This window comes from Poecilia reticulata, chromosome 7, assembly GCF_904066995.2.
Source record: "Poecilia reticulata chromosome 7, P_reticulata-male-v2, whole genome shotgun sequence".
Taxonomy (NCBI): Eukaryota; Metazoa; Chordata; class Actinopteri; order Cyprinodontiformes; family Poeciliidae; genus Poecilia; species Poecilia reticulata.
Window position 1 is genome coordinate 21271762 of NC_088836.1, and position 27636 is coordinate 21299397.

The 27636-nt window shown below is 39.0% G+C and overlaps 3 protein-coding genes across 4 annotated transcripts; 2 read left to right on the forward strand and 1 right to left on the reverse strand.

The window, feature by feature from the left end:
- The first annotated feature begins 3903 nt into the window (after positions 1-3903).
- On the forward strand, positions 3904-6620 carry b3galt4 (UDP-Gal:betaGlcNAc beta 1,3-galactosyltransferase, polypeptide 4). Its single transcript, XM_008413980.3, has one exon. It carries the CDS (start codon positions 4685-4687, stop codon positions 5801-5803), a length of 1119 nt encoding a protein of 372 aa, XP_008412202.1. The 5' UTR covers positions 3904-4684; the 3' UTR covers positions 5804-6620.
- A 2512-nt stretch (positions 6621-9132) lies between these two features.
- wdr46 (WD repeat domain 46) lies at positions 9133-22963 on the reverse strand. Its single transcript, XM_008413981.2, has 14 exons — positions 22844-22963; positions 22523-22678; positions 20120-20212; positions 19919-20031; positions 19731-19818; positions 18762-18823; positions 18069-18173; positions 17820-17970; positions 12778-13013; positions 12236-12389; positions 11407-11554; positions 10709-10899; positions 10478-10591; positions 9133-9574 (listed from the first exon to the last, which is right to left on the reverse strand). The coding sequence occupies exons 1-14, from the start codon at positions 22898-22900 to the stop codon at positions 9455-9457; spliced, it is 1788 nt and encodes a 595-aa protein (XP_008412203.1). The 5' UTR covers positions 22901-22963; the 3' UTR covers positions 9133-9454.
- A 1058-nt stretch (positions 22964-24021) lies between these two features.
- On the forward strand, positions 24022-27475 carry LOC103467937 (cytosolic sulfotransferase 2-like). 2 transcript variants are annotated; one of them, XM_017306001.2, is made up of 8 exons: positions 24022-24172; positions 24588-24726; positions 24960-25088; positions 25656-25756; positions 25882-26008; positions 26405-26502; positions 26590-26764; positions 26851-27475. In XM_017306001.2, exons 1-8 carry the CDS (start codon positions 24152-24154, stop codon positions 26961-26963), a joined length of 903 nt encoding a protein of 300 aa, XP_017161490.1. In that variant the 5' UTR covers positions 24022-24151; the 3' UTR covers positions 26964-27475. The 2 variants fall into 2 exon arrangements, with proteins under 2 accessions (XP_017161490.1, XP_081465210.1); XM_081609084.1 differs by having other exon boundaries at positions 24046-24172; positions 24566-24726.
- Positions 27476-27636: the final 161 nt, after the last annotated feature.

Consider the following 27636-nt stretch of genomic DNA (forward strand, 5'->3'; position numbering starts at 1 on the left):
CCTTAGCGCGAGCTAGACAGCGTTGACGTCATAATGTCTGGGGACTTGTCAAATTATGCGTATTAAAAAAATAACGAGATAAAAATAATTTCAATGTAGGTATTATTTAGCTTTCTTGATAGATTTCTGCGTGTCATTGTGTGCGTGAATGGTAATGACTTATTTCATTGTAAAGTGTCCCTGAGTGTCTTGATAAGCGCTATATAAATCTAATGACAATTTGTTTTGTTTTTTTTGTAAAATTAATGTATTTCACCTTGTCATGTTTTCTGGTTGTGATAAATTATGATTACATGAGTTACAGTTAATTATAATTTTTGTATGGTTTTGCACGCTTTAAAACTCAATCCGTATTCCCTTATGAGTTTAAGGACAATGGCCATCACAAAACCCTGACGTTGTTGGTATCTAAAACGGTGTGTGTGACTAAGGCGGTCTATAAAGCTAACTGAGTTACACCAGTTCTGTCAGGAGGAATGTGCCAGAACTCCAGCAAACTGTGAGAAGTTTGTGGAAGGAAACCTGAAAGGTTTGACCCACGTCATCCAGTTTAGAAGACAATCACCGATGCTAACCAAATTTGAAGAAGGTTACAAAACAATCTCTAAAACATTTTCTTGCTAGGTTTTCTGGCTGGCATTTAGCGAATAGAAATAATTTTTGGTAATTCTAAACAACCTAAAACCAGAGAAATTTGTTCAGATTTAACTTCAAAATGTGTATCTTTATATGGATTTTAACTGCATTCATCATGATCAAATATGCTCAGATTGTTTTTCTTAGAATTTTAACTTCAGCTTCCCAAAGGATTTAAATATTACACCAGATCAGTAAGAAAGAAAAACATTCTGTCTGTCTGTTTTTCCAAGTATGTACTATACTGTTTTGTACAGTATATACTTACTTGCTTGGGGCTCCTTTTTGCATAGATTTATGAAATGCATCACAGAATGGAAGCAATCACTCTGTGGTCCTGCTAAAGTGTTAAGGAAGCTCCGGTTACTTTGTCAATGGCTTTTAGCTCATCTACATTGCTGGATCTGGCGTATTTGATCTTCCTTTTAACAATACTCCATATATTTTCTATGGGAGTTTGGTCAGGTGAGTTTGCTGGAAATACAGGTCCTTCTCCAAAAATTAGCATATTGTGATAAAGTTCATTATTTTCCATAATGTAATGATAAAAATTAAACTGTCTTATATTTTAGATTCATTGCACACCAACTGAAATATTTCAAGTCTTTTATTGTTTTAATACTGATGATTTTGGCATACAGCTCATGAAAACCCAAAATCCCTGTCTCAAAAAATTAGCATATCATGAAAAGGTTCTCTGAACGAGCAGTTAACCTGATCATCTGAATCAACAAAGTAACTCTAAACACTTGCAAAAGATTCCTGAGGCTTTTAAAAACTCCCAGCCTGGTTCATTACTCAAAACCGCAATCATGGGTAAGACTGCGGACCTGACTGCTGTCCAGAAGGCCATCATTGACGCCCTCAAGCAAGAGGGTGAGACACAGAAAGAAATTTCTGAACCAATAGGCTGTTCGCAGGGTGTTGTATCAAGGCACCTCAGTGGGAAGGAAAAAGTGTGGCAGAAAACGCTGCACAACGAGAAGAGGTGACCGGACCCTGAGGAAGATTGTGGAGAAGGGCCAATTCCAGACATTGGGGGACCTGCGGAAGCAGTGGACCGAGTCTGGAGTAGAAACATCCAGAGCCACCGTTGCACAGGCGTGTGCAGGAAATGGGCTATAGGTGCCGCATTCCCCAGGTCAAGACACTTTTGAACCAGAAACAGCAGCAGAAGCGCCTGACCTGGGCTACAGAGAAGCAGCACTGGACTGTTGCTCAGTGGTCCAAAGTACTTTTTTCGGATGAAAGCAAATTTTGCATGTCATTCGGAAATCAAGGTGCCAGAGTCTGGAGGAAGACTGGGGAGAAGGAAATGCCAAAATGCCAGAAGTCCAGTGTCAAGTACCCACAGTCAGTGATGGTCTGGGGAGCCATGTCAGCTGCTGGCGTTGGTCCACTGTGTTTTATCAAGGGCAGGGTCAATGCAGCAGCTATCAGAAGATTTTGGAGCACTTCATGCTCCATCTGCTGAAAAACTTTATGGAGATGAAGATTTAATTTTTCAGCACGACCTGGCACCTGCTCACAGTGCCAAAACCACTGGTATTACTGACCATGTATTACTGTGCTCAGTTGGTCTGCCAACTCTCCTGACCTGAACCCCATAGAGAATCTGTGGGATATTGTGAAGAGAAAGTTAAGAGACGCAAGACCCAAAACTCTGGATGAGCTTAAGGCTGCCATCGAAGCATCCTGGGCCTCCATAACACCTCAGCAGTGCCACAGGATGATTGTCTCCATGCCACGTCGCCTTGAAGGCTGCAAAAGGATTCCTGACCAAGTATTGAGTGCATAACTGAACATAATTATTTGAAGGTTGACTTTTTCGGCATTAAAACACATTTCTTTTATTGGTCGAATGAAATATGCTAATTTTTTGAGACAGGGATTTTGGGTTTTCATGAGCTGTATGCCAAAATCATCAGTATTAAAACAATAAAAGACCTGAAATATTTCAGTTGGTGTGCAATGAATCTAAAATATATGACAGTTTAATTTTTATCATTACATTATGGAAAATAATGAACTTCATCACAATATGCTAATTTTTTGAGAAGGACCTGTATTTGTACTTTGTAAGTCTAGACAGGTGTCAAGTCCTGCTGGAAAATGAAAATTTGCATTTCTACAAAGCTTCTCAGTAGACACTAAAATTGATTACTAGGCTGTTCTAATTTTGGACTGCATAAACACAGTGGACTAAAACCAGCAGATCACATGGCTCCTCAAGTTACCAGACTGGAAACTTCAATGAAAACTGGAAACTCGACCAGCATGGATTCTAAACCTCTCCGCTCTTGCTACAGACAAAGCGCTGTTTGGACCACCGAGCACCAATTCAGTCCCATTTCTCCAAAGCTTCAATGAAACACTGCTGACCATCATCTTAACTGGCTTGCAACAGCCCATATCCTGTAATTGTCTGTCCAGGATGTGACCCTGTGTGTTTTCACAAGCAACGGCAGGTCATTTGTGGAAAGTGAGGACATTTTCTGGTCGTCATTTTTTATTTACTTATTTATTTCAATTGTACTGAGCTCTACCAGTAAGGTTTAGAGAGGTATGGTGTGCATTATGTTTCGGACATGTTTAGGAATAAACTTACAGTTTGGGAAAATGTCTGGGTATAAAGTTTGTATTTATTAGTTTTATTTATGTGTCAGATATGTCACAGCTGACACCAGCCCATTTTTAGGGTGACATGGTTGCATGCAATTATAATTATATTCTTCTTCTTCTTCTTCTTCTTCTTCTTCTTCTTCTTCTTCTTCTTATTATTATTATTATTATTATTATTATTATTATTGTAATTATTCTACATGTGTTCTTTATGTGTGTAGTGAAAGTTAAAAAGAAAAGATAAGTTATAAAGCCTTACAGATAGATTTAAGGATAAACATAAATGCTTACTAATTGAATAGAAATTTGAACGAGTACTTTTTTCATGAAATGTTTTCTTTCAAAGTTAGAAATCAACCATATGCAGTTTTTACCGATGCATTTCAAGTGGCCATCTTTTTTTGTCTTATAATGTAAAAAGATTTTGTTTGTGTTGAATTTCAAAGAATACAATGCAGTGGGTCCAACAAACCTACAATGGAGGAGTCCCCAAAATATAAACACCACACAAAGGTTAGTTTATTTTTCTAACTGCTTGGCTGTCATTAATTAACCACATGGGATGTATCACATTGGGTGCAATGTATCCTTAACGAGTTTTTTTTTTTTAATCGACTTTAATAACTTATCGGAATGGACGTTTAACCAAGGAGTTGACCTTGAAGGATGTTTTGAAACAAGAAAAACTGACAACCAATCTCTATTTATCATACTCAAAAATAGCCAGTAGGTGTCGCACAAAGTTCAGGTGTAAGGATGACAATAGGCGAACGCGAGACCTTCAGTCATATAATGCTTTATGAGTAATATCCGCATACTTTTTCATCAATCCATTTTTATTTATTTTTTCATCTTTTTATCGGTGTTTAATCCGCTTGATCTGCTTAATTCTAAGTGTTGTCTTTACCGGACTCCAAAAACGACCAGTAAACGTTGGATGGACGTTTTCTGAACCTTCAGTACATGATCGGATGGATATTAAAATATTATCAAAAACTGGGTTGGTGCGCCTCAGCAGGATATCGGACGTCCCATCAATTTGTGGGGGAGAAACACTGAAGCCGTTAAATCAGCGGACCGGTTCACAGATTTGCCATCGGCCGCGCTACCTGACCTCACAGCAATAAAAAACAGCAGTAGAATCTGCTGCGAGCCGCTGCCAGATCGACCGCTCCACTTGCGCATCTGCACATCCCCCCCAAATCAAAGACAGAAGGCTGCAGCAGAAACGAAAAGCTACCGGCGCTGCCGCAGAGAAAGGTGGAGGACAGTGCAGCGGACCCAGAGGTGAGGACACGCCGCAAGAGGAATGCGTCTTCAGTTGAAGCAACTATAGGACTGGAGGGGGGTGTGGGGGGGTGGCAGCGAGAGGACAGGGATATTTCCTTTGTTGTTGCTTGCAACACTAGCAGCAGCAGAGAAGGTGATGATGATGGTGATCATGGTCGGAAGGGGATGTTGCAAGCCCAGGTTAGGAAAGCGCGGAAACAGGACGGGGATCTTTCCGTCCCTGTGCGGGATCCTGGCGTGCGCCGCGGTGCTCGCGCTGCTCTTCCTGGACATCATTGAGACGTGGGTCACCTCGATGGGCATGAGCAGGGCGGTGGAGCCGCATGTCGCCATCGTCTCGCCCCAGAGCCTCCCCCCCTCCAAACCCGAGGAGTTCCTGCTCATGCCCAGCCCGCTGGTGTGCCAGCGCGCCAAGCCGTACCTCATCGCCATAGTGACCTCAGCACCTGCCAATCAGCGGGCTCGTCAGGCCATCAGAGACACCTGGGGCGGACAGGTGGAGGTGCGGGGCCTGCGGGTCATGACCCTCTTCATGGTGGGCGTGGCCTCTGACCCCGGCCTGGGAAAGCTGCTGATAGAAGAAGCCAGGGAGAAGGGGGACCTGATTCAGGGCCGGTTCTTGGACTCCTACTCCAACCTTACCCTGAAGACCCTGGCCATGCTGGGCTGGGCCCGCAGGTTCTGCCCTCAAGCTCACTTCTTGGCCAAAGTGGACGATGACGTCTTCTTCAATCCCAGCGTTCTTCTGCACTTCCTAAACAAAAGCCGGAACCCTTATGAGCAAGGGGACTTGTACCTGGGTAGAGTCCATCTCCACGTGGCCCCAAACCGCGACCCAGACAGCAAGCATTACCTCCCCTCAGGGGCCTACCCTTTGTCTGTGTTCCCCGACTATTGCAGCGGCACAGCCTACGTCTTTTCTCGCTCTGCATTGCTCAAAGTTGCCCTTGCAGCATCAGCATCGCCTCTGTCCACTCCTTTGCCTCCCGAGGATGTGTTTGTCGGCCTCTGCGCCTATGCTGCTGGAGTGCGGCCCTCACATTGCTCTCTCTTCTCCGGGGGTCCACCTGTGCCATACGGACGCTGCTGCTATCAAGCTATGGTGTCCGTCCACCAAATCACACCCAAGGAGATGCTGGACTACTGGAAAGATGTCCATTCATCCCCCACCTGCTCATGGCTGAGTCAGCGAGCTTCTCTGGGGATGTGCAAAGTCAGGGCGATGCTGGGCTCAGCCCTGGGCCTGGAGAAATGACCGTGACCGCTATTAGGAGGTTATAGGACTCACTGGCGCTCTGCCTCGCACAACTGTTCTACAAGCTGTGAATCTACCTGCACTGATAGCATTTAGGCTAAATGTCATCATTAGAGCTTTATTTTTATAAGAACATCGATTTTTTTTTTCTTTTCCTCCTCAGAAAACTGGATAATTTCAGATTTTCTAAGTCTTTGTCTCACAGCATCTAGCTTTGACAACATGCAGCTGAGAAACAAATATAAGCATGCTGCTTATATTGTACAACTGCTCACGATGAATGCACATGAGAAATGCTTTCAGACGCCGCCGTCTGAGTCCGATATCAAAACGCCAAGACAAGCAGTCTGTTACAAGCTGCTTTAATTTAGAACTTAGTCTAAAAGCCTAAATGCATGTTGCTATTGCAAAAAATAATAGCATTAGATTCAGTTCCATCAAACAACACAAATGAAGTTCACTGGAAAAATACTCCAAAATAGAAGTTTAATTTATAACATTTATTGTATGTATGACATTTAAATGGTGGCACTTAGCAGACTGATAAAAAAGTGAGGTTTAAATGATCAGTTCCAGTGACTGAAAAGTCATTCATCTGATAGTTGTCTCACAAATGAAGAGCGGCACTATGCTGTTAACGGTGAAATAATTTCACTAAGGATGCGCTACAATTTTGGTGTGCCTTGTTAATAAAAATAAATGTTTATTATGAACTGTAGGATGTATACATTTCCTGGGTGTTTTTCTTCTTTTTCCTCACTCAGGAAACGTATGAATCAAATTCTGGCACCAATAAACGATCACATGTGAGATGAAACTGGTCTGCGTATTTTCCTTTCATCCATTTTCTTTACACCCTTGTCCCTTAGTGGGGTCGGGAGGGTTGTTGGTGCCTATCTCCAGCTAACATTCTGGGCGAGAGGCGGGGTACACCCTGGACAGGTCGCCAGTCTGTCGCAGGGCAACACAGAGACACACAGGACACACAACCATGCACACACACACTCACACCTAGGGGCAAGTTGGAGAGGCCAATCAACCTGACAGTCATGTTTTTAGACTATGGGAGGAAACCAGAGTACCTGGAGAAAACCCACGCATGCACAGGGAGAACATGCAAACTCCATGCAGAAAGACCGGGGCCGGGAATTGAATCCAGAACCTTCTTGCTGCAAGGCAACAGCCCTACCAACTGCGCCACTGTGCAGCCCTATTTTCCTTTCAGTTTCTACAAATCAACAAGATCAAATAATGCTGAGTGATTCTGAAGATAAAGCTCCAGGTAACAACTTAACCGTGACCAGACTACGGATGGCATCAGTCGAGCTTAGAAAAATAGCTTCAGGACACATAATACCATGATTACCCAAAGGCATAAACCCTTTTGTAAATAATTAACTATAAATGCTTCTTTGCGTTCAGAATAAACAGTTCCCAGACAAATAACTCAGAAAATGCACTTAAGTTTCTTTATCAACATTTTGTTGTGGTGAGGTTAGCTCTACTGACTTATTCATTTCAAGTCTTTCATGCAGTTGTGGTCAAAAGTTATATAAATAGATACATATTAGTTTGGGCTTTTGTTGATCTATTTCCTCTGCTTCTTTTTCTTGGCTCACTTATTTTTTCCACATAGAGACAGGTTGATTTGGATAGCTTTTCTTCACTGAAATGAAAGTATTTATGGGGAAAGAAAGTATTCTTCCTTGCATTTACACAGGTTATATCTCTCAGACCAGATGCTGGTGCCTATCTCCAGCTAACGTTCTGGGCGAGAGGCGGGGTCACCCTGGACAGGTCGCCAGTCTGTCGCAGGGCAACAGAGACACACAACCATGCACACACACACTCACACCTAGGGACAATTTAGACAGACCAATTAACCTGACAGTCATGTTTTTGGACTTTGGGAGGAAGCCAGAGTACCCGGAGAAAACCCACGCATGCACAGGGCGAACATGCAAACTCCATGCAGAAAGACCCTGGGCTGGGAATCAAACCCAGGACCTTCTTGCTGCAAGGCAACAGCTCTACCAACTGCGCCACTGTGCAGCCCAGAAAAACAGAATAAACACATAAAATGTGAAGAAAGTTCTTCCTGGGTCTATTCTTCTGGGCATGTTTTTGAGAGAAAGTGGGGCTTTAAAACTTAAGAACACAGAGCCTTCTGCCAAGCATGCTGGTGGCGGCATTATGCTGTGATAGTCATTCACTATCTCTTATTTCACTGTAAGGTACATGGAATATGAAAAGAGACAGATGAACACTAAACACATATATATGTGTCAATGCTTGAATGTGTCATAGGCGCCAGACAGTGTTATTTTAAGAGTTCCGCTTTCAAAATCCCCACTATGTTAAAACTGTCAAGTGGTTTACCAGGACAAGTAAACCTACAAGTCGTTTACTTACAAGTAGTTAAACCTACAAGTAGTTTACTTGTAGGTTTTAATGAGAGGAAGCATTAACTGCCAATGTATAAAAAAATCAGCAACTCCCTAAAAGGGCAGAGATGATGAGAAACTACAATTTATACAACATAAGTTTGAAAGGTTTCCTTTCTATGAGCTTGCAGGCATGGTTCTGGTTCAGAACTGTACAGGAAATTACAATATGCAAAACTTATGACTCGTCTGTGCCAGATAAACATTCATTTACTGTAACTGATCCAAGCAGACGACTGTACAAGTTTTGCTTCCAAAGCATTTGACCAATGTGGTGAAACCTGTTAGATTACCCGTCAGAAGCCTTCCAAACTATAAAGACGTGGAATTCATCACCATAGACAGAAGTTCAAAATGTCAACATAGACATGCAAAAAAACAGTTCAGCTCTTATAAGGTTTTGAATACTAAAGACAAAAAAAGTTTTCAATTTGTCAATGATGAGGGTAGAAATGTTTTGTGACATGCAATATTTTTATAGCAAAACTTGAAAAGCAGCTATGCAATTTTGATACCGCCTACTTCAGAAGTTTCAAGTCTTTTAACATGACTGTCATTTCCTAACAGATACAAACTTATTTTAAACCTTCCAGAGGTGTGAATCATGTTGGACTCACCTGAAGCAGCTTACAATTTGATAATTTTCTGTCAAAAATCTAAAGGAAGTTTTAGGTATCTGTTTCATAATATTTAAACAGAATCCAAAAGGCATTTGTGAATTTAAATGGATTTACAGTATGATTTCCTTGAATGTCGTTATATTCTTGCATTTATTCCTTTAAATTGTCGTCAAGCAACTCTGCACAACAGTCTGCTCATTTTGTTTCTATGAAAATATTAAACAAATTATCTCAGCAAAAGAACCACAACTGACAAGGTCAAACATGCAGGGAAAGTTTTTATTAGTACTAAAAGAAGAATCTGGGTGACTGCTGCCATCCACCACATGATCACAAACAGGATGTGCTTTAGGCTACAGTCAATAAGTAGCGCAGACCAACCGGTGCTCTCAACATTGATTTCATGAACTGTTTCCCAACAGAACCCAGGCCAGATGTTGCACCATGTAGCTGCTCACAACACCAAGAACTTCTGCCTTCGATGTCCCCACAAACCACTGAGTCCTAAGAAAAAAAGTTTCAACGTGAAGGTCAAAGATCCCGCCCACAGAACTTCACTGCGTTTGAGTTGCACAAAGAGTCCTTTTCTATTTTTTGAATCTGTCCAGAGCAGATCTTTTTCCAGACAGTGCTGCTTTCTTCTCCTTCATCCTGTTTCGCTCTTCCTCCAGTTTCATTCTGTCCTCCACAGTTTGTCTGATAACGTCCTGCAACGGCCAGCAAGCAAACTGGATTATACACACGCTGGAGAACAAGTAGGTGGTTTTAATGACATGAACAACATCTACAAAAAAAAGGTGATCACAAAAATTATCCTTTGATAATGAACAAGAAATTTAATATTGTTTGATGGGTTCTGTTAGGTTAAGAGGAATAAGCCCCAGATTAAAATCCCCTTACCTCAGCTCCCAAACAAAAACAGATGTGATGGCTTTCTTTAACACAACGTAACACAGTAAAAAAGGACTTGGGACGCATCTAGATACAACAACCTTAAAAATATACCCACCTCTTCCTCTTTTTCTACATTTGTTGAATTACAATCACAAACTTCAGTGTCTTTCATTGAGATCAACACAAATCTCAATGATTTGTGTTGATCTGCATAATTGTGAAGTGGTAAGGAGCAAATATTTTATTTATTTCTAACATCTAAAAATCTGAAACGTGTGGCATGCATTTGTGTTCTCCCCCTTTACTCCTGTACCCCACAATTAAAAGTAGGTGCAACCAGCTGCACTCGGAAGTTGACATGCATGTCATTTAAATCTAGCTATTCTGGGGAAGTCTCAATAAAAACTTTCCACATTGTTACAGATTCCGTTTTCCACTGTTTGACCACTTATGTACATAGGTTGATGTTAAAAGTATAAAATGCCAGTAACTGTAAAGGGAGGAGGGAGACAACAGGAGACAGAACAAACAATGGAACGATATATTTAATTATGGAGGGGTAGTCAAAAACATAACAGCCAGAGCTGGAAAGCAATTTCCTTTTCACTTCACAACTATCCACTATTTTGTTGACCTATCATAAAATCCTGCAGAAATACTTCTTAACTGTAAAAATTGAGGAAATGTTACAGGGCCGACATTAAGGAACTGCTTACCCTCTGGTCCTCATGGGCCACTTTCCTCTTCCGCCTTTCAATACCAGCAGCAGAACTGCGACCTTTTTTCTTATGTTTCGGAACAAATTTCTCTTTGCCAAGTGGATCAAAGCCCTGAAAGAGAAGGCTTACACTTTTACAAACTGCACATTTTACACCTTCAGTGCAGCAAATCATAAATTTTTTTTTGTTAGACATGCATCAAAAAAAAAAAAAAGTCAACCAACTGACCAAAGCTTCGACTCTGTCTTGATGCCTCTGCTCAAAGGTAGCACGATCAACATGACCCAGCTCTGAGGGGTCCAGAGTAATGAGTTCAGGCTGAATCTTCTCCAGCAGAGCCTTGACCTCCCACTCCTGCCTCTGCTTTGCACTGCGGTATGGATTTGCATCCAGACCGTCAAAGTTAGGCTCACCAGCCCCTGTGATCGGAAAAATGGGCAAAAGCACAGTAAACAAACAACAATGACTTCAGAATTTTTTCTTTAAATAGAACAATATGTCTATTTGTATCCAAAATAAATAAACTACGATGCTATTGGTAAAAAATTATAAAGTTATTTTGTGCTGCAAAAGTGTTTCACGCTTCATCAGACTCCAAATAATCAAAGAAACAAGTGCAAAGTTTGGTCTTTACACTTTCTTATTGTCATTGAAACTTTGTACTAGAAAACTGCATACATGAAGGCAAACATCTTTGCTCATAAGAACCTAGGAGCATGAGCAATAGTGTTTTTGTCGTTTGACCACAGAGATTATGCAAAACCCCACTGCAATGCTACCAATACCCTTCTAAAAACAGATTTTAGGTTTCAAAAGCTTTCTGGTCAAATGTTTTAATACTTCCTGAGGCCTTTAGGGTGTTTGTGCATAAAAGCTCAAACACCGCAGAGGTTATGTTGAACTGAAAGCTACAAAGATCAGCTGACCTGGTACGAGCATGCTGGTGAAACCCTCTCCATGTCCAACTCCGAGGACATCCTCAAAGGGACAATAGCCAAGTCCCCAAACTGAACCTCGCACCCGGTGAGCCATGTAGGGTTTAGTGACTGGTGTGCTCCAAACATCCCTGTAAACCTGGAGGGAGAGACTAAAAAAAGTTACCAACATTCACTGGAAGGATTTATAGATTACTTCCTAAAACAAAAGAAAATTCAAGTTCTGAAAACATCCTGCTAAATAATCCTACTCCTCCAACAGGAAACAGAAATATTTAAACCAACTCCACCAACTGTGATAAGAGGAATCTTCAGATCTAGTAAAAATTATCCCAGCAGATTAATCATTACTATAACATCCTGCAACATGTAAAGAGATGTATAAACAAAGAGGAGGTGTGTATAATATTGACCAGGTGTGGAACAGAAAGTCATACAAAAATGCAAACTTGTGCACCAAATTCTTGTTTTAAGAAATTATTGTAGCAGTTTGGAAAAAGATTTTAATCCTGTAAAAACAGTTACAAAGCATCAATAAAGAAAAAAAAACTACTCTTGGCTCTGATTGGTTGCTTGTAGGAGCACTTTGAAGAGGCAAAGGAGCGACATTTATTCACAGATCATCTGTCTCTTCTATGCTGTCACAACACAGAGGCAGTTTTGACAAATATTTGAAAGCATTTCATTTATAAAAATTACACACTGCAGCTTTCACAGACCACTTCTTAAAACGCTGCCGTTTCCAACCCACATCAAGATAGTGAAGGCCCATTTCCTTGCACTCAGACCGCTATCTCTGCAGAGCTTTGCAGACAGTCACCTGAACAATGTCCCCTGTGGCTGCAGACAGCAGTCCTCTCTGGCTCAGAGACAAACATGAAGCTCCAGTAGGAAGGAAGTAGGACCTGAGAGGCTTGAAAGCTCGGATGTCAAAGACTTTCATTTTTTTATCCATTCCAGATGTAATCATGTATCTGCCGGAAGACACAAAAAAAAGCCCCGAAAGTCATCATGAAAGGTTGCTCTCTAAGCAAAGTTACAACATTACAGTGCAGATTAACATACTGATGGTGTAATAAAAAAAATCCAGACAGCACTCAACTGTCATCTTAGTTTTTTTGTGTGTTGTTGCTGAACAATTTTCACATTTGACAAATTGTTGGAGCAATAAAGGCAAAGCAAAAATACTTCTTTTTCTCTAAAGAGAGCTGTCAAATATAAATGATGAAGGAATAAACAAGTATTAAACACAAAAAGAAGGCATTTAAATGCCGTTTCTATCGCAGGTATTGTTACAAGCATTTACAAACTTTAATTAAAATTTTTTTCGACAAGAAATCAAACAACTTGCACGTGACTCACGTGCCAGTTTTATCCACAGTGACTGAACGGACGCCACCCTGGTGACAGAGCATTTTGACCAGGGCTTCTTTCTGATTGGGTGACCAAAGTGTAACTGTGCCGTTGGGGTGGCCGAGGTGGATGACAGCGTTGTGAGGGTTCTGGCACATCACATCAAGCCGGCCGGTCTTGGTGCAGATGGCTGCCACCTCCTTTCCAACGGACACATCCAAGTACTGCAGGAAGCTGGTTGCACTCTGCAGGCAAGAATGAACAAACTAGAATAATTTGTGGATAAATGGGTTCTAACCAATAAGAACATCCATTAGAGACCAATTCTGGCATAATAATGGGTAGGGGATGCATGAGAAAATTAATCTGAAGAATCACCTTGAAGGCAAAGTATTATGTATTTTAAAGACGTATTGTGCCATTTTATAGGACAATCAAGTAACTATGTTAGCAATCAGTTGTTTTGTTTTTTTTTTTCATAAAAATGATGTATCTGTATATATCAAGTATGACTTCAAAGAAGTTTGACTTGGTAATTTGACGCCACTTTAGAAGTTCTAAGGCACGATGATAAGTGATGCCAAGTGTGAGGAATCTACTGAATTCATGCAGCTCCACAGTGCATGAATTCACACGCTGCATGTTCAGAGAAAACATTTCTACCTCCACTTGGAGCAGGCCATTTGGATAACCATCTGGCCAGACATCTAGCCAGACATCTGGCCAGACACAGCCCCAGACACAGCGACGCTATAATTACATTTTTGAGCTGCGCTCAACTCTGGCTATCAGTGACAAAGCAGTTAAATTAATCTTATCATCACCTTTATCACAATCTCAAATCGTTGCACGAGCAAACAAAATTACCAAGACGAAGAAGTTCGGTTGCTCATAAAATAGCACAGCAGGACGTTTTATCACCCAAACTTTTATCCAATCAGATTGCTCTGAATGCTTGGTGCTCGCAAACGACTGTCACTGTGCTTGCATGCACAACACACTCTCCTGCTTCTCTTGTGTGTGGCAGAAAACACCAATCTTGACAAAAGTTAAACAAAAACAGACCGATGTCTCATCAAATCAGAATATCCCTTGTAATCACTGTATTGAAAATCAGTTTTATTCGGCAACTTTGTGCACACAAACAAGAACTTTGACTTCCGTTCTGACATCTGATGTGAGTCTAGCCCGAAGATTGAAATTCAATTATTATATATATAAAAAAATAAATAAAAACAAAAACAAAAACAGCGCTATCTTTTTTTATTAACTGGAATTAATTGTTGCTTGCTCTAATTTTTCTGCATGTGTTGCTATGGATACACCCGTTTCTTCTCTAATGTGTATATGAGGTGTATGAGTAGTGAGTACACAAGCATTATTGACAGGGCTAAGAACCTCCTCCTGGCTGATTGGTTGTTTCTGATCAAGGTTTGTACTTCTGCAGTTATCACCGGGAGATCCCAGAGGAGCTAGATTTTTTTCACAGATTATCCGTCTTATATGATACTGTCACTGCATAATGACAGTTTTAGCAAATATCTCAAAACATATTTTTATAAAAGTTACTCTCTGCTTACGCTTTAGCTGGTTCACCACAATTTAGCCAGCCACAAAAACTAAGGCTAGCTAGCAAGGCCACCAATGACGGTGGAAAAACGATTTTTTTCTGTAAAGGTAAGTTGTGTCTCCGCCATTAGCAAATTTAGAAGCGAGTACACAAGGTTGTTTGACAAAACTAACACACTCCTCCTGGCTGTGATTGATTGTTTTTGACCGGGTGTTGTGCATTTTTGTAGACTACAAAAGTCGCACTGGGAGGAGATTGGCTTTTTTCCCCCACAGATTATCTGTCTCATACCATACTGTCATGGCAGTTTTATTAAATATGTAAGAAACATATTTTGTAAAAACTACGTACTGCACTTGTAAGGAGGGAGAGGGCCGGGTATTGTGCAAAATCAACTTTTTTAAGCTTCGTGTTGTAATGTTATTGCATCATACCAAGAGTGTTGCTTTGAATCATTTCATGCACGTTTTATAAAGATTTGAGCCTCCCATGGCAGCTATTCGGGTGTGCCTAAACGCTTGTGGATAGGAAGCACTTATTCTCAGTCCTCATCTGACCTCCCACTCCACAGAGCACCCCTCCCCCACAAAGCGCCACCAGACTACTGTCAGCAGCAATTTGCAAGCACCTGGTGGAACAGCGTTTGTTGAGCTTATGCAAACTAAAATGTTCCTAAAGGATGTACAGCATTATGGGGAAGACTGTGGTGATGACGTGCTGAAGAAAAGGGTCGGAGGTTCCTAAAGAGACAGAATTTCAAGGCAACCATTCATCCTTTTGCTGTCACTTTACTGATGAGGTCTTTGTTTTATACTGTATCACTACGTCACTGTTCTGTAATCCTATTTCTCCGCTGTCCTTTCATGGTTCATGTGGCTCTGTAACTACCCTCAAGATGGATAAAGGATGTAAAAATGGTGGCTCAACTTCAACCACACCATTTAGTGGTAGAACCAATCAGCTTAAGCCATAAAGAACACGTGCAGATCCCTGTATGAACATATGAAGTACACATTCAAAAGTCAGAAGGAGACTTCTGACCACAATTGCCTGATTTGAGTTAATGAAACTCTTCAGTCAAAATTCAAGGACTCAAATTACTTTTTTCAACATTATATTCAAAACTCTGGCTTTGTTTAGACCTTGATTGGGAAACTGTCTTAATGGAATGAAGTGGAAATTTACAGTGTTCCTACACATTTTCTAGAACAAAACTTCATATATTTCCAGGCTGATTTTTTTATTCTAAGCATTCTAGTGTGCATAGCCTTATCACTGATTGTTTTTGAGAAAGGGGAGACTAAAAAAAGTCATAAATATAGCAACAAATTGGATAAGTTGAAACAGTGCTTCTTTAGTCCTGATCACAGCTACACTCACATCCTCCGTCAAGTCATCAACTCAGCCATGACTCTTCGCTCCGCCCACTTTGCTGGAATTTTCCAAAATTTGCCAAGGTCAGCGCTTAGCTTTCAGAGGGGTGTTAGTTACACTTTAAAGCACAATTTATTTTACTTTGGTGCCTTTATTCTAGTGACAGCCTAAATCCTGATAAGTAAATATTTAGGGTGGATGTAGTATACAAAATTCACGTTTTGCATGTTTTTTTGTTTTTGTTTTTTTACTTCCAGTTGGGTCTTAGCTGCTTCTAAAAACAGTGCTTACAAAAACCCCATCCCAGTCAGTTAATGTTTTTGATGTCTGCAAAGCTTAGTCAGCTGGTTTTACTGCTGTATGTGTTGTACAATGTATGCAGGAGAATCATCCAGAAACCACTGGCTGCATTTTTGTCGTTTGTACAGGAAGATCAACTTCTGCTTTTCAAAAATGTAAGGTTGAATAATTGTGCGTCTCCTTGTAGTCATTTTCATGTGCAAGTTTAAATGTTGAGTTGGGGGGCGTGGCCAGCAGCAGCACATCTGGATTTAAAGTGACAAGAGGCCCTAAAACAGCTCATTCTGAATGGGGCTCAAAATATCTAATACCTAAGAATGATTTTGAGCAAAGAAATTGACATACATGTTTTGTATAGCCTAGACTAGAGGTGTGCCGATCGATCGGTCACCGATCATAATCGGCCGATCTTTGTGAAAAAGTGCATGATCGGTGATCGCTGATCATTGGCTCTTGTTGCCGATACCGGTCACCTGCATCTCATTTCGCAGCCTGCATGTGCAGCTGGTCTCCTCTGTCCTTCACACTGCGCAAACGCGCAGCAACAAATACTAAGCGATGTGGAACTATAACGCACTGAGTGAATGCGGAAGTTTGCGTGTTGCGGCAGAAAATTGAAGCACGTCAAAATGCATCAACACAATGAAGCTAATACGACATAAAAACAATGCCATACTTGATGGAGTTTGGCTACATTGAGGCTCACTGCAGTAAAAAAGACATATGGAGGATCAGATAGCAGGTAAAGCAGGTAAAGCAGCGCACAGCTACAAACACTCACCCGGATTAGCATGACGGTCAGAAAGCTAAACAAATAACCTGGAAAATTATTTAAGTCTTCAAGCTGCGATGTAAGACGCTGGTTCTGATCTCGCTGTTGAACCGCTGCTACGCGCTACAGGTAGTAATGTTTCACAGACGGAGCTTCGCTTCTGCTCCACCTGGTAGTGACTCTCACACCGAACCTCTGTTTAAAGCTGCAGCATCTAACCTAAAAAAAATACATTTTACATACGTATTAAAACTTTCACTGTCCTAACATAAGACAGATAATCTCTAAAGAAATAATCGATCTCCTCCCTGTTCTGCATAATTACTCCGCTCAGTCAGAAACAGCCACTCAGAACTAGCAGTAATCAGCTAGCCGCAATGCTATCAGGAAGTTTTCATTCAGTAACTCTGGATTGTTTATTGTAATGGAACCTGTATTTGCCTTTGAATGTTAAGTTTTACACTTGAATTTTTTTGGCAATGTTGAGAGGTTTTATTTTGGCTCTTTGCATTATTTAGCCTCTTCAGAGCCTTCATATGTTATCAGTCTGTTAAAGATTGTACTGCTATTACAGATAGCAGTACAATTTGCAGAATGCCTGTTTTGTTTAGTTTTCTTATTGGAAAAAGTTATTAAAAACAAGTTTTTGTCTAAATTAAGGTGAATTCATGGTTCCTTTTTCCACATAATGTAACCGGTAGTGTTTATGATAAATTAAAAAAAATAATTATTATGTGATTGGTGTCGGTGATCGGTATCGGTGATCGGCCCTCATGGGTGATCGGTATCGGCAGGAAAAAACCTGATCGGCACATCTCTACTATAGACCATTCATAACCTGTTAGAGGAAGTAAAATAGGCCAGCTATAAGATAAAAGTTTGCTCTGGCAAATTAAAAATAAATCCACTACATTTATGAAGCTTTATTAGACTTTTCCTTTAGAAAATAGAAAAAGGAAAAACAAATCTCCATTGATCCAGACAAGGACCAACATATAACGCTTAAATAAATGATGGGCAAGAGGTTAAACTCACCGCTGTAGCCAGGAGAAAGTGGTACGGGAGGAACTGCATTCGTAAGACGTCGTTAAACTTACGAATGCAGTGCAGCTCTATCCCGTTAGAGTCGTAGATGTAGAGCCACTTCTTCTGAGCCACAGCAAACATGTGTTCAGTGTGGAGCCACCTAAGGAAGTGCAGACCAAACTCTGTAAGACTCAGAAACACACAATGTGAATATTCGTGCACAGTGCAAATGTTCTTGTTTTCCTTCTTTAAACTTACTTGACATCATTGACAGACTCCATGACGTTTAGTTCACACACGAGCTTCTTGGACTGCCAGTCTACACAAGCTACATGGCCTCTCCGTCCGCCCAGCAGCAGATGGCTGAAGCAAAAACAACATGACACCATGAACATTGATCGGGACGCGATCAGGACGAAGGAAGCATCATGACTTTCAAATTCCAACATGAAACCAAAAAGCTTTCTGAAAAAAAAAAGTATGCTAAATTTGATTTTTCAAAAAAAAAAAAAAAGATTTTTTTGTCCAGATGTTTCTCAGCATTTTTAAATAAAGTATAGTGTGCCAACCATAATCAAGTAGTCCAATCATAATTAATTTTATATGCAAAAAAAAAAGCATTTTCCAAATGTAAATTACATTTGTTTCTCTTGTGAGAGCTTTGAGGTGACAAATACAACAAACAAAATTTCAAAGTCGAACATGCTTGAGCTTTTAAAGCAGGCGTCATCTGTGTTTCATGATTAGTATGCTTGTGAACTAAAAAGATGCTGAGTTGCTTAGTTTAAAATCTCATGGTAGTGAAAGGAAAGAAGTGAATATGAATCATAAATACCTGCATGCTGACAACTAAATTGTCAGCAGCTCTTTTGTTACTGTACCTGTTCATGCAACATAAATCATGTCTCATAAATCATAAGCTCAACAGCGAGTATGCATGTCCATACTCACCGCCCTGTTCTGCTGTAATCCAGGCGATATGGACCAAACTGACACAGTTTAAGATTAAAATACTGTAAAGAGAGTTAAAAAAAAAACAAAAAAAAAAAACAAGAGTTAGCAGGAATCATCCTTTTTGCAAATATGGTTTGGTGCAATAAAATGTACTGTACAATGCAAATGGGCATGGCACATGGGCAGAATAATTTGTTTTACATTTTTATTTCTTACGTTTGTTTCATTCTATTTTATTTTGTTTTCTTTTTTCTTGACTGTCTTTTCTGTGTGTTCAAAATAAATAAATAAATAAATAAATAAATAAATAAATAAATAAATAATTAGTGTGAAAGTTGTGAAGAAGCATAAAAACACTTTATATTCTCATATGGCTAAATTTAATTCTTTAAATGCACTGCAATCTTAAATCATGTTCATTTCTGAATGTGAAGAAAGTAGAAATTACTCACTTGTCTTTTTGACATTTAACAGAGAAATAATGATAAACAGAACTGACCTAAAACAGGAAACATTTAGGTTAATTTAATACCAGACTGTGAGATAAAAAGGTTATGCTTTTTTATATAGAATATGCAAATATCTGGTTTTTAACTGTGTGACTAAAACCAGATACTCGGTTTTGTAGGCGTTTTGTTTGTGTGTAAAAAGTCTCTTTGCCATTGAAGTGTCAAGCTCTCCAGTGCCCCCTAGTGACTCTTAAACTAAAATGTTTACAGTATATTTTGGCATGATGGCAATTTATTATTTAAAATGTTTACTAATATTTTACCCAATTATTAAATCATTTCCTATTATTTAACTTTATTGAATAAAGTTAAATAGTCTTTTCGTAACAAGCATAATGGTTTGATGAGTTATGGTATATAAACAAATTATGGTTATCTACTACAAACTTCTACATATAAAAAAGAACTTTACTTCTGCAGTGTCTTTAGAGTAGTAGTTCATGTAAAGCCTTTGTACCTTTGCTCCAGATGTAATGTCCACAGCATCAGCGATATCCTCCTGTGAGATCATGCACGTATCCTCATCTTCATCTCCTTCTAAAAAGCTGACATCAGACAGAGAAATGGTTTAAAGTGAAATGGCTTCATATAGCTTTTTTTTTTTTTTTTTACAAAGTAGTGCATATTTTCTTCCAAGAAAATTACCCTGCGTCTTCTGGCAGCAGGAGGTCAAATCGAGCGGCTTGTTTCTGGGCCATTTCTGAAGCTTCCTCTGAGCGAGTGATGATGTCCTTCAGCTTGTAATGATGCTGATGAGGCTGAAACGACACCAGAGAAGTACAGAGATGAGGCACAAGGACAGCCAGCTGCACAATGTGGAATCAGTTTGTGCACAAAGGTGCTTACCTTCTGAATTTTGCCTTGAATTTTGCCTTTTCTCTTGAATTTCTCCAGCTTGTGTTTCGGGATAGGAGCAGGCCCATGGAAAGGGTCGGATTTCTGAAAGACAATTATTTACAAAGTTATAAAATTATGTCTTTATAAATTAAGACAAAATGGGAGGTACAAATGAAACAATAGCGTTTCAGGATGTTCAGTTAGGCATAATCTTTATTGTAAATTTCAATCACTAGCAGCTTTTTCCACGATATTTATGGGACAGTTGAGTAATAAACTGATGGCAACAGCCAGTCAGTAAAAAGATTATAATAACTTACTTAACTACTTTGCATGTATATTGCAAATTGATTGTTACTTGTATGCATTATGCAAATTGCAAAAAATTGCCTAGCTAAGTATTAGCTTATTACCTAAATACCATACACTCAGACAGTCTATGTCCGTAATATACACTTGTTTAATGTGACATAAATGACAAGAGATGATAAAGAGATGACTAAGAAACTTCAACAGACATCGGCTAGAAGCAACTTGTTCAATAAAACCTTGTTGCTGAGATAGAAATGTTACCAAGTCTCTCAGCTTAAATAATCCAGAAGCAGATTTGTCATTTAAAACGGCTTTTGTTCTTCAAAGTAAGCCCGTTAAACCAATAAATAAATAAAAAATATGGATAAACAACATATAGAGTAGGACCAGCAGAGATTGTCGACAGTTTTTTTTAAAGCAAACTTTAGAGATTTGGTTGTTATGGTTTGCATTTATTCAAAGTTGCTAGAAAGAAAAGTTCAGGCAACTAATTGCCTGTCACAATTTAGTGGACTGCCCTGTCCACTAAATTTTCCAGACCTTGTCCAACATTTGTGCCTGTCACAAGACAGGCAATTAGTTGTAAAGTTAATGAAGGCTAACTTAATAACGTAAACCTAATATGCAATAGATTTTAGCCCTGTTAAAATTATCTGAAGGCATCATTTCAGCCATCTATATGTCAGTCTGATTTGATAAGAAAAGCAGAATGTTTCCTCCAGAAAGGAATGGTGCTTGAAAATGTTTCTTGTAAACTCCAGTGACATAAAGAAGCCACTTCTTTCTAAGAAAGTATTAAATACTGACTTATATTCTGCAGGGATACGGTTGTTTAACCAACCAAACTATAAAAAGACTGAATGCAGATTCGGGCTTAAGTTGGAGATTCTGAACAATCAGAAGTAGTTTTTTTCCCCCTCTCGATAATACAGTTGTTTCATTTATTCCTGTTACTGCAAGAATGCAGAAGACCTTGAAGAGACATTTTTCTCCAATGAATCCCCTTCAGACTGTTTGGTGGCATCTAGGAAAAGGCTTGTCTGGAGAATCAAAGGTGGATGCGACCAGGAGTCCAGTGCAATGCCCATCCTGAACATGTCCTAAGACAAATATTGTCAAATATCCAGGAACAAGTTAGTATAAAGTTTTTTTCAAACACGATGGAGCTGCACTCAAAAAGCCAATGGAGTAAATCAAACAGACCAGACAACCTCAAAGACAGAGTTTAGCCCAGGAGATAGATCACCTTTATGACAGGGTAGAACGAGACAGGATTGATGAAGAAAAGAAGTCGCTGTTAATAAAAACCACTTTGCATAAACTTTACTGTATTCTCAACAAAAGGCATTAAAACCATGTAAACATCATCAAATGTTCCAACATTGAAGCAGCAAATGTGCTTCACACACAAAAAATTAAGTTTTTATTTAATGATGAAAATAACTATGTTTGGCTAACAAATAATTTAGCAGTTGTATTTAATCCTGGTAAACTTGACCTTCACCTGAAAAAAAAAAAAACTTTAAAGAAAAAACTTTTTAATAATGTCCTTTTGTTTAGTAAAGTTTGAAAATGATTGTTGAAATAAAAGCAACACCTTCACACGTCCATTCAATTTAATGAAAATCCTACCAGAGGCAGTGTAAAACTTTTAACACTGTTGTGATGGAAAACCTTAAGTGTTGTACCACCAACTTGAGCGCTGTTGCAGACCAGACATCCTCTCAGAGAGACATCACTCCCCGAGCAGCGCAAACATTGTAGTGTAATAGTTTGGAAGAGAGTAATTGGGTTTGAGAAAAACTGCCCTGTCCACTAAATTTTCCAGATCTTGTCCAACATTTTTGGGATGTACTGGACAAAAGCTTCGACTTACTTCACAGTCTACAGGACATGTTGCCAACATGTTAATACAAGAAACCACAGCACAGGAGGTACAAACAATTCTGGGTCTACTGCTTATGTTATTCTTCAGTATTAACTATTAATAATGTCACCTTCTGTAACAACAAAAACTATTTATTTGAAACATTTTTGCACACGTTGATGATAAAAGGATTCTAGATGGGCTGGATCTCGGTCAGTTTTTCATGCTCTTACCCCCGATATGACTTTCTTCCCACCGTCCGGCTGTTCATCTCGCTTCCTTTTCTTTTTTATTGGAGTCTGTTGCCTCTTCTGCTGCTCAGGTTGTCCTTCCGTTTTGTTGTCATCTTTCGTTTTGCCTTGTGCCCCCTGCCAGTAACGAACTGGACGCTGATGGAAATGACCAAAGAGCGGCAGTTTAACAGCATTAACTTACAACAACATACAGTTTAAAGCATTAATTTCAACACTGAAACGGGGCCGGCAGGGTGTAATTTGCTGCTATTGTGGGGTTTAATACAAAAAAACCCTCAAAGAATTCAAATTAATTCATACCTTTTTCTTTTTTTCCACGTGTGAAACATTCGCATCTGCCTCGCCGGGAGACGCCATGTTTGTTGTGTACGTTTTTGAAGTTCCGGTTGCGTCACTTCTGCTTCATCACTTCCGGATTTCTTGTTAATAATTTTTCTATTTCTTGATTTTTATTTATTTATTTTTTGGCACATTTTCGCAAATATATAATCCTTCGAATTAGAAGAGCAGAATATTGTAAATAAATTACATTCTTTATATTTTTTTACATTAGATCCTTGCCAAACTTACACCCTGCTTTACTTACACTCCACTATTCACAAATTAATGTTGCTTAGATTTCACATGATTGTCGTAAGGTTTTTTTTGTTGTAAACAACAAACCTTCTACATTGAAAAAATATTAATACTTTAAATATTTTAAATATTTAAAAGCAACACTATTATATTAATAGAATCTAATTATTTCATTTTTAAATGATTCTTTCATGGGTTGTGTTGTTGAAGAAGGGCCAAAATACAAATAAGAGCTTGAAAGTAGTATGGTGAATTGATAACTTTAATAATAAAAATGAAAAAAAAAAACCAAAGGCAAAGCACAGAGACAACAGGAAATGAAAGTAGCCAGGAAACAATGGGAAAACTAGTGAAAATAAATACAGAAGAGACATGACATCCTGACGTGGGAACAGGTGAGTGTAATCAGGAGGATGTTGAATAGCTGTGAGAAAGGATTGAGAGAAGTTAGCTTAACACAGATAACACACAGGAAAGTTAACTAAACAAAATGCCTAATACCATGATAAGAGGATAAACAAAAACACAAAAATAACAGAACACAATAAATAAGTAAGAAACTCAACACCTGGAATAAAGTATACCTTACTAACATAAATAACCCCAGAAAGGATCAGAAAACAAAAAATAGTTCCAGTATTGATTTAAATAAACTGCATTTGAGTTATGCTCAGTTTTTGTGAGAAAATAAAAAAAATTTAGTTTTTCATGCATTCTTCTAAATCTGAGCACATATTTATCTACCAAAAATTTAAGACATTTTATTGATCAAATGTCTACCTTAATATGTCAGAAGACATGAAGTTTTAAATGGCTTTTTCAGTTTGTGAACGTCACGTGTAACTGAGACAACATAAAGGTAAAAGTTCAAACATGTTGCAATAAGGAGTGGCTGGAAGTTGAAGCCTATTTAGGAAGAGCGACTATGCTAACAGTGAAGAGTTATGTAATTTGAAAAGCAGAGAACAGATCAGCTCTCCAGTACAAACAGGAAACTCCAGGAAGGAAAAGCAGACTGACTCCAGCTGCAGCATGTCTCTCGATTTCAGCAAGGTATGTGATTTCTTCCTGGTTTTCTTTGTTTTTCCTTCTGCGACTTCCTCTTTGAACATTGCAATCTTATGGAGTTCAACTCTTTTAAGCTCTTAGTGCTCTAGTGAAAAGAATGCTTATTTCAGGATGTTGCTTTAAATGCACACAGGACTGTGGGTGGATTCAATGGTTTCAGCAAAGAGTTGCTAATCCCACTCCATTCTTTTCTCAGTGCCTCTAGAGCTTTCACTAAACTATATAGCCTCAGGCGTTCTCACTGAATACTACACAAAACATTTGATCCAATTGCTTCCTTAAAAGAGTTCTTTTTTTTCTTTTGTAAAGTCTTGAGTTTCTAGCTCATAATGTGAATCTGACTCTTCCTCATCTTTAACTTTTACGGTTTGATGTCAGTTTTTACTTTCCTTTATCAAAGATGGATCTGTCTTCCCGGCCAAAGCTGTTTGATTTCCATGGAGTCGCAATGACTTCCATTTTCACAGAGAACTGGGAAAATGTCCAAAATTTTCAGGCCAGACCAGAAGATATACTAATAGCAACATATCCAAAAGCAGGCAAGTCTACATAATCTTTACATGTGTTTTATCAATCACAGATTTCTTTCTTTGTGTGCGTGTGTGTGGTGTGTGTGTGTGTGTGTGTGCACGTGCGTGCGTGCGTGTGTGTGTGTGTGTGTGTGTGTGTGTGTGTGTGTGTGTGTGTGTGTGTGTGTGTACATGTATGTGTGTGTGAGTCAAATTTAACAGCTGAGATCATTAATCATATCCACCTCTCTTTGTCTCCTCAGGGACCACATGGGTCTCCCAAATCCTTGACTTGCTGTATTTTGGCAAGACGTCTCCGGACCGTCTGACTTCACTCCCCATCTATGAGAGAGTGCCTTTTTTGGAGATGACAATCCCAAACTTGGTGACAGGTCAAAGAAAAGATGCATTCTTTATATATAATAGCCTCACTTTCAACTTCCAACTGCAGATAATAAAACATCGTAATCTGTAGGACTTGTTTGTTTGTCACTTCAGTTTGATGTTTTTAGTGTGTCTTATTTTTATTTTATTTTCTTTTAGCTTAGTTGGGCTTCCTATTTAGTGATGCTTTTATTTATACCGATGTTTTGCTGCATTCATTAGTTGTTTCCCAGGTGTTTCTTTGCAATGTCATCGACCTCCGACCTCCCAGTAATATCCTCCCCATTATAAGTAGCCCTTCTGGTTTTGCCAGTATTGTCAGATCAATCTGGTCTGCACTATGCTGTTTCAGCACAGATTTTATTCTTTTACCCCCCTGATCAGTTTACATTTTTACACATGGACTCTTGTTGTTATTGAATAGGCTTTTTGTTTTTGTTTCACTCCCTCCCGTCAGTGATTTGGTACTTCTCAATAGAAACCTGACAGAAAGGTTTAAGCAGCCCACACTGAGAAATTAGTGTAAAAGGCAAAGCAGCAGAAGAGGACATCTTTATGTTTGTATGCTTATACAGGAAAAGACCAAGCAGATAAGCTTCCTACCACCCCTCGACTCATCAAAACCCATTTTCCTGTGCAATTTGTGCCAAAGTCATTTTGGGAGCAGAACTGCCGGGTAATGTGGCTTCTCTGTTTGCATTGTCTTAACATGACCACAACAAGTTGAAATACTGAACAGTGCTGGTATTTATTTTCTCACAGCAATGGTAAATTATTTACAAACGTCTGTTTCTTTGGTAGATGATCTATGTAGCCCGCAATGCAAAAGACAACATGGTGTCTTATTACCACTTCGACTGCATGAACAATGCTCAACCTGCAGCTGGAGACTGGAACAGCTTTTTCCAGAGATTCATGGAGGGAGACAGTATGTATGAAATCATCGCCTTCTATGTGTTCATACTGTACTGACGTCCATATTGCAAGCCTTTCCGTCCGTGCATTCTATGTACCTGCAAAAGAGACGCCAAACATTGTTAAAAATAAAATATCAATATCTTGGGTTGGTTGAAAAGGTTGGGTATTAATCTGATGTAATTGGCATCCAGCATACAGATGACTATTTCCTTTTAATTCTATACATTTTTTTCCACAAGTTTTGTCTGTATTTGGCTTATTTTTATTCAATAAATGACAGAGTCATTTTTCTTACTTTAAGATGGTCTTATAAGTTCTTTAATTTAAAGAATGTGCATTTTCTTCTGGATGATATACACAATTCCTCCACCATAAACCTGTCTTCTACTGTTGATCTACCATCCAGTGGTGTTTGGCTCCTGGTATGACCATGTGAACAACTGGTGGAAGAAGAAGCAAACCCATTCAAACATCCACTACATGTTCTACGAAGATATGATTGAGGTAATTTGTTTAAATCTCTCACAGATTTCTCCTTATTTTACACCTAAGTGGTGATGAAGCACAGATGACTTCTGATCATGTTTGCAGGACACTGGACGGGAAATAGAGAAACTCTGCTCCTTTATCGGGTTGTCTCCCTCTGCTGAGGAGAAGGAAATGATCAGAACTGGAGTGCAGTTTGACAACATGAAAAGGAACAAGATGGCCAACTACTCCACACTGCCAGTCATGGATTTCAAGGTGTCTCCCTTCATGAGAAAAGGTTTGATGAATAAGTTCATGTTGTAAGAGATGTCAAAATCAACTTCCAAACACCAGTGCAATCAACTTATGCCTGTATTTCTGCAGGAAAAGTTGGTGACTGGAAGAATTACTTCACTGTGGCACAGAACGAAGAGTTTGATGCAGACTACAAGAGAAAGATGAAGGACCCTACCCTGCGTTTCCGCTGTGAACTCTGACGAAAAGAGATGACAAACATGACTGCAATGAAGAAAAATGGGACTTTTATTATTAAAGAGGAATAGTAATGTAACTTGGAAATGTAAAGAAAAAATGGACATAAGCCTATTTTGTACTAATTTTAAACAATATAATTATTTTGTAATATTTAAATAATAACCATCACATTTAATTTTTTAGATTTTAGAATGAATAAAAATATTACCTTTCCAAAGGAGAAGATGGCTATATTTTTTTCTATGTGACGTTAATATTTGTAATTAACTTCAAACAGATCTTATAACTATTACTGGGACTACTATTACTGGGACTCTTATTGTCATGCTGTTTTGGAAATTATGTACAATTATTCCATCAAAAAGAAAGTGATAAAATCTGTAGTTCTTATTATGTCTATTTTTAAAAATATTACTCGGCTCTTGATCATTTTACTTAAGAGCCACTTCTGCCTCGGGAGCCACAAGTTGAAGACCCGCTGATCTAGAATATGAAATTAAAAATGTTAAAACTATCATGTTTTTTTTTTTTAATATATAAATTTATGAAGTTTGAAAGACAACAAAACTCAAATTCAGTTTTGGTAAAACAATAATCAGACAAAACAGTTCTGTATTTGTTATAATCTAACAAAGTAGCTGCTTATTGAACTCATCAAAATCTCTAAGGAAAAAC

Bases quoted from the DNA above. Each gene is read 5' to 3' on its own strand.
- b3galt4 (XM_008413980.3), top strand. From the start codon at position 4,685: ATGATGATGGTGATCATGGTCGGAAGGGGATGTTGCAAGCCCAGGTTA.
- wdr46 (XM_008413981.2), bottom strand. From the start codon at position 22,900: ATGGCGTCTCCCGGCGAGGCAGATGCGAATGTTTCACACGTGGAAAAA. The intron at 19,819-19,918 runs GTAATTTTCTTG...GTCTGATGTCAG, and splicing joins CTGCTGCCAGAAGACGCAGG to CTTTTTAGAAGGAGATGAAG. The intron at 11,555-12,235 runs GTGACTGTCTGC...CTCTCCCTCCAG, and splicing joins CCACAGGGGACATTGTTCAG to GTTTACAGGGATGTTTGGAG.
- LOC103467937 (XM_017306001.2), top strand. From the start codon at position 24,152: ATGTCTCTCGATTTCAGCAAG. The intron at 26,009-26,404 runs GTATGTATGAAA...TCTACCATCCAG, and splicing joins GAGATTCATGGAGGGAGACA to TGGTGTTTGGCTCCTGGTAT. The intron at 26,503-26,589 runs GTAATTTGTTTA...TCATGTTTGCAG, and splicing joins TCTACGAAGATATGATTGAG to GACACTGGACGGGAAATAGA.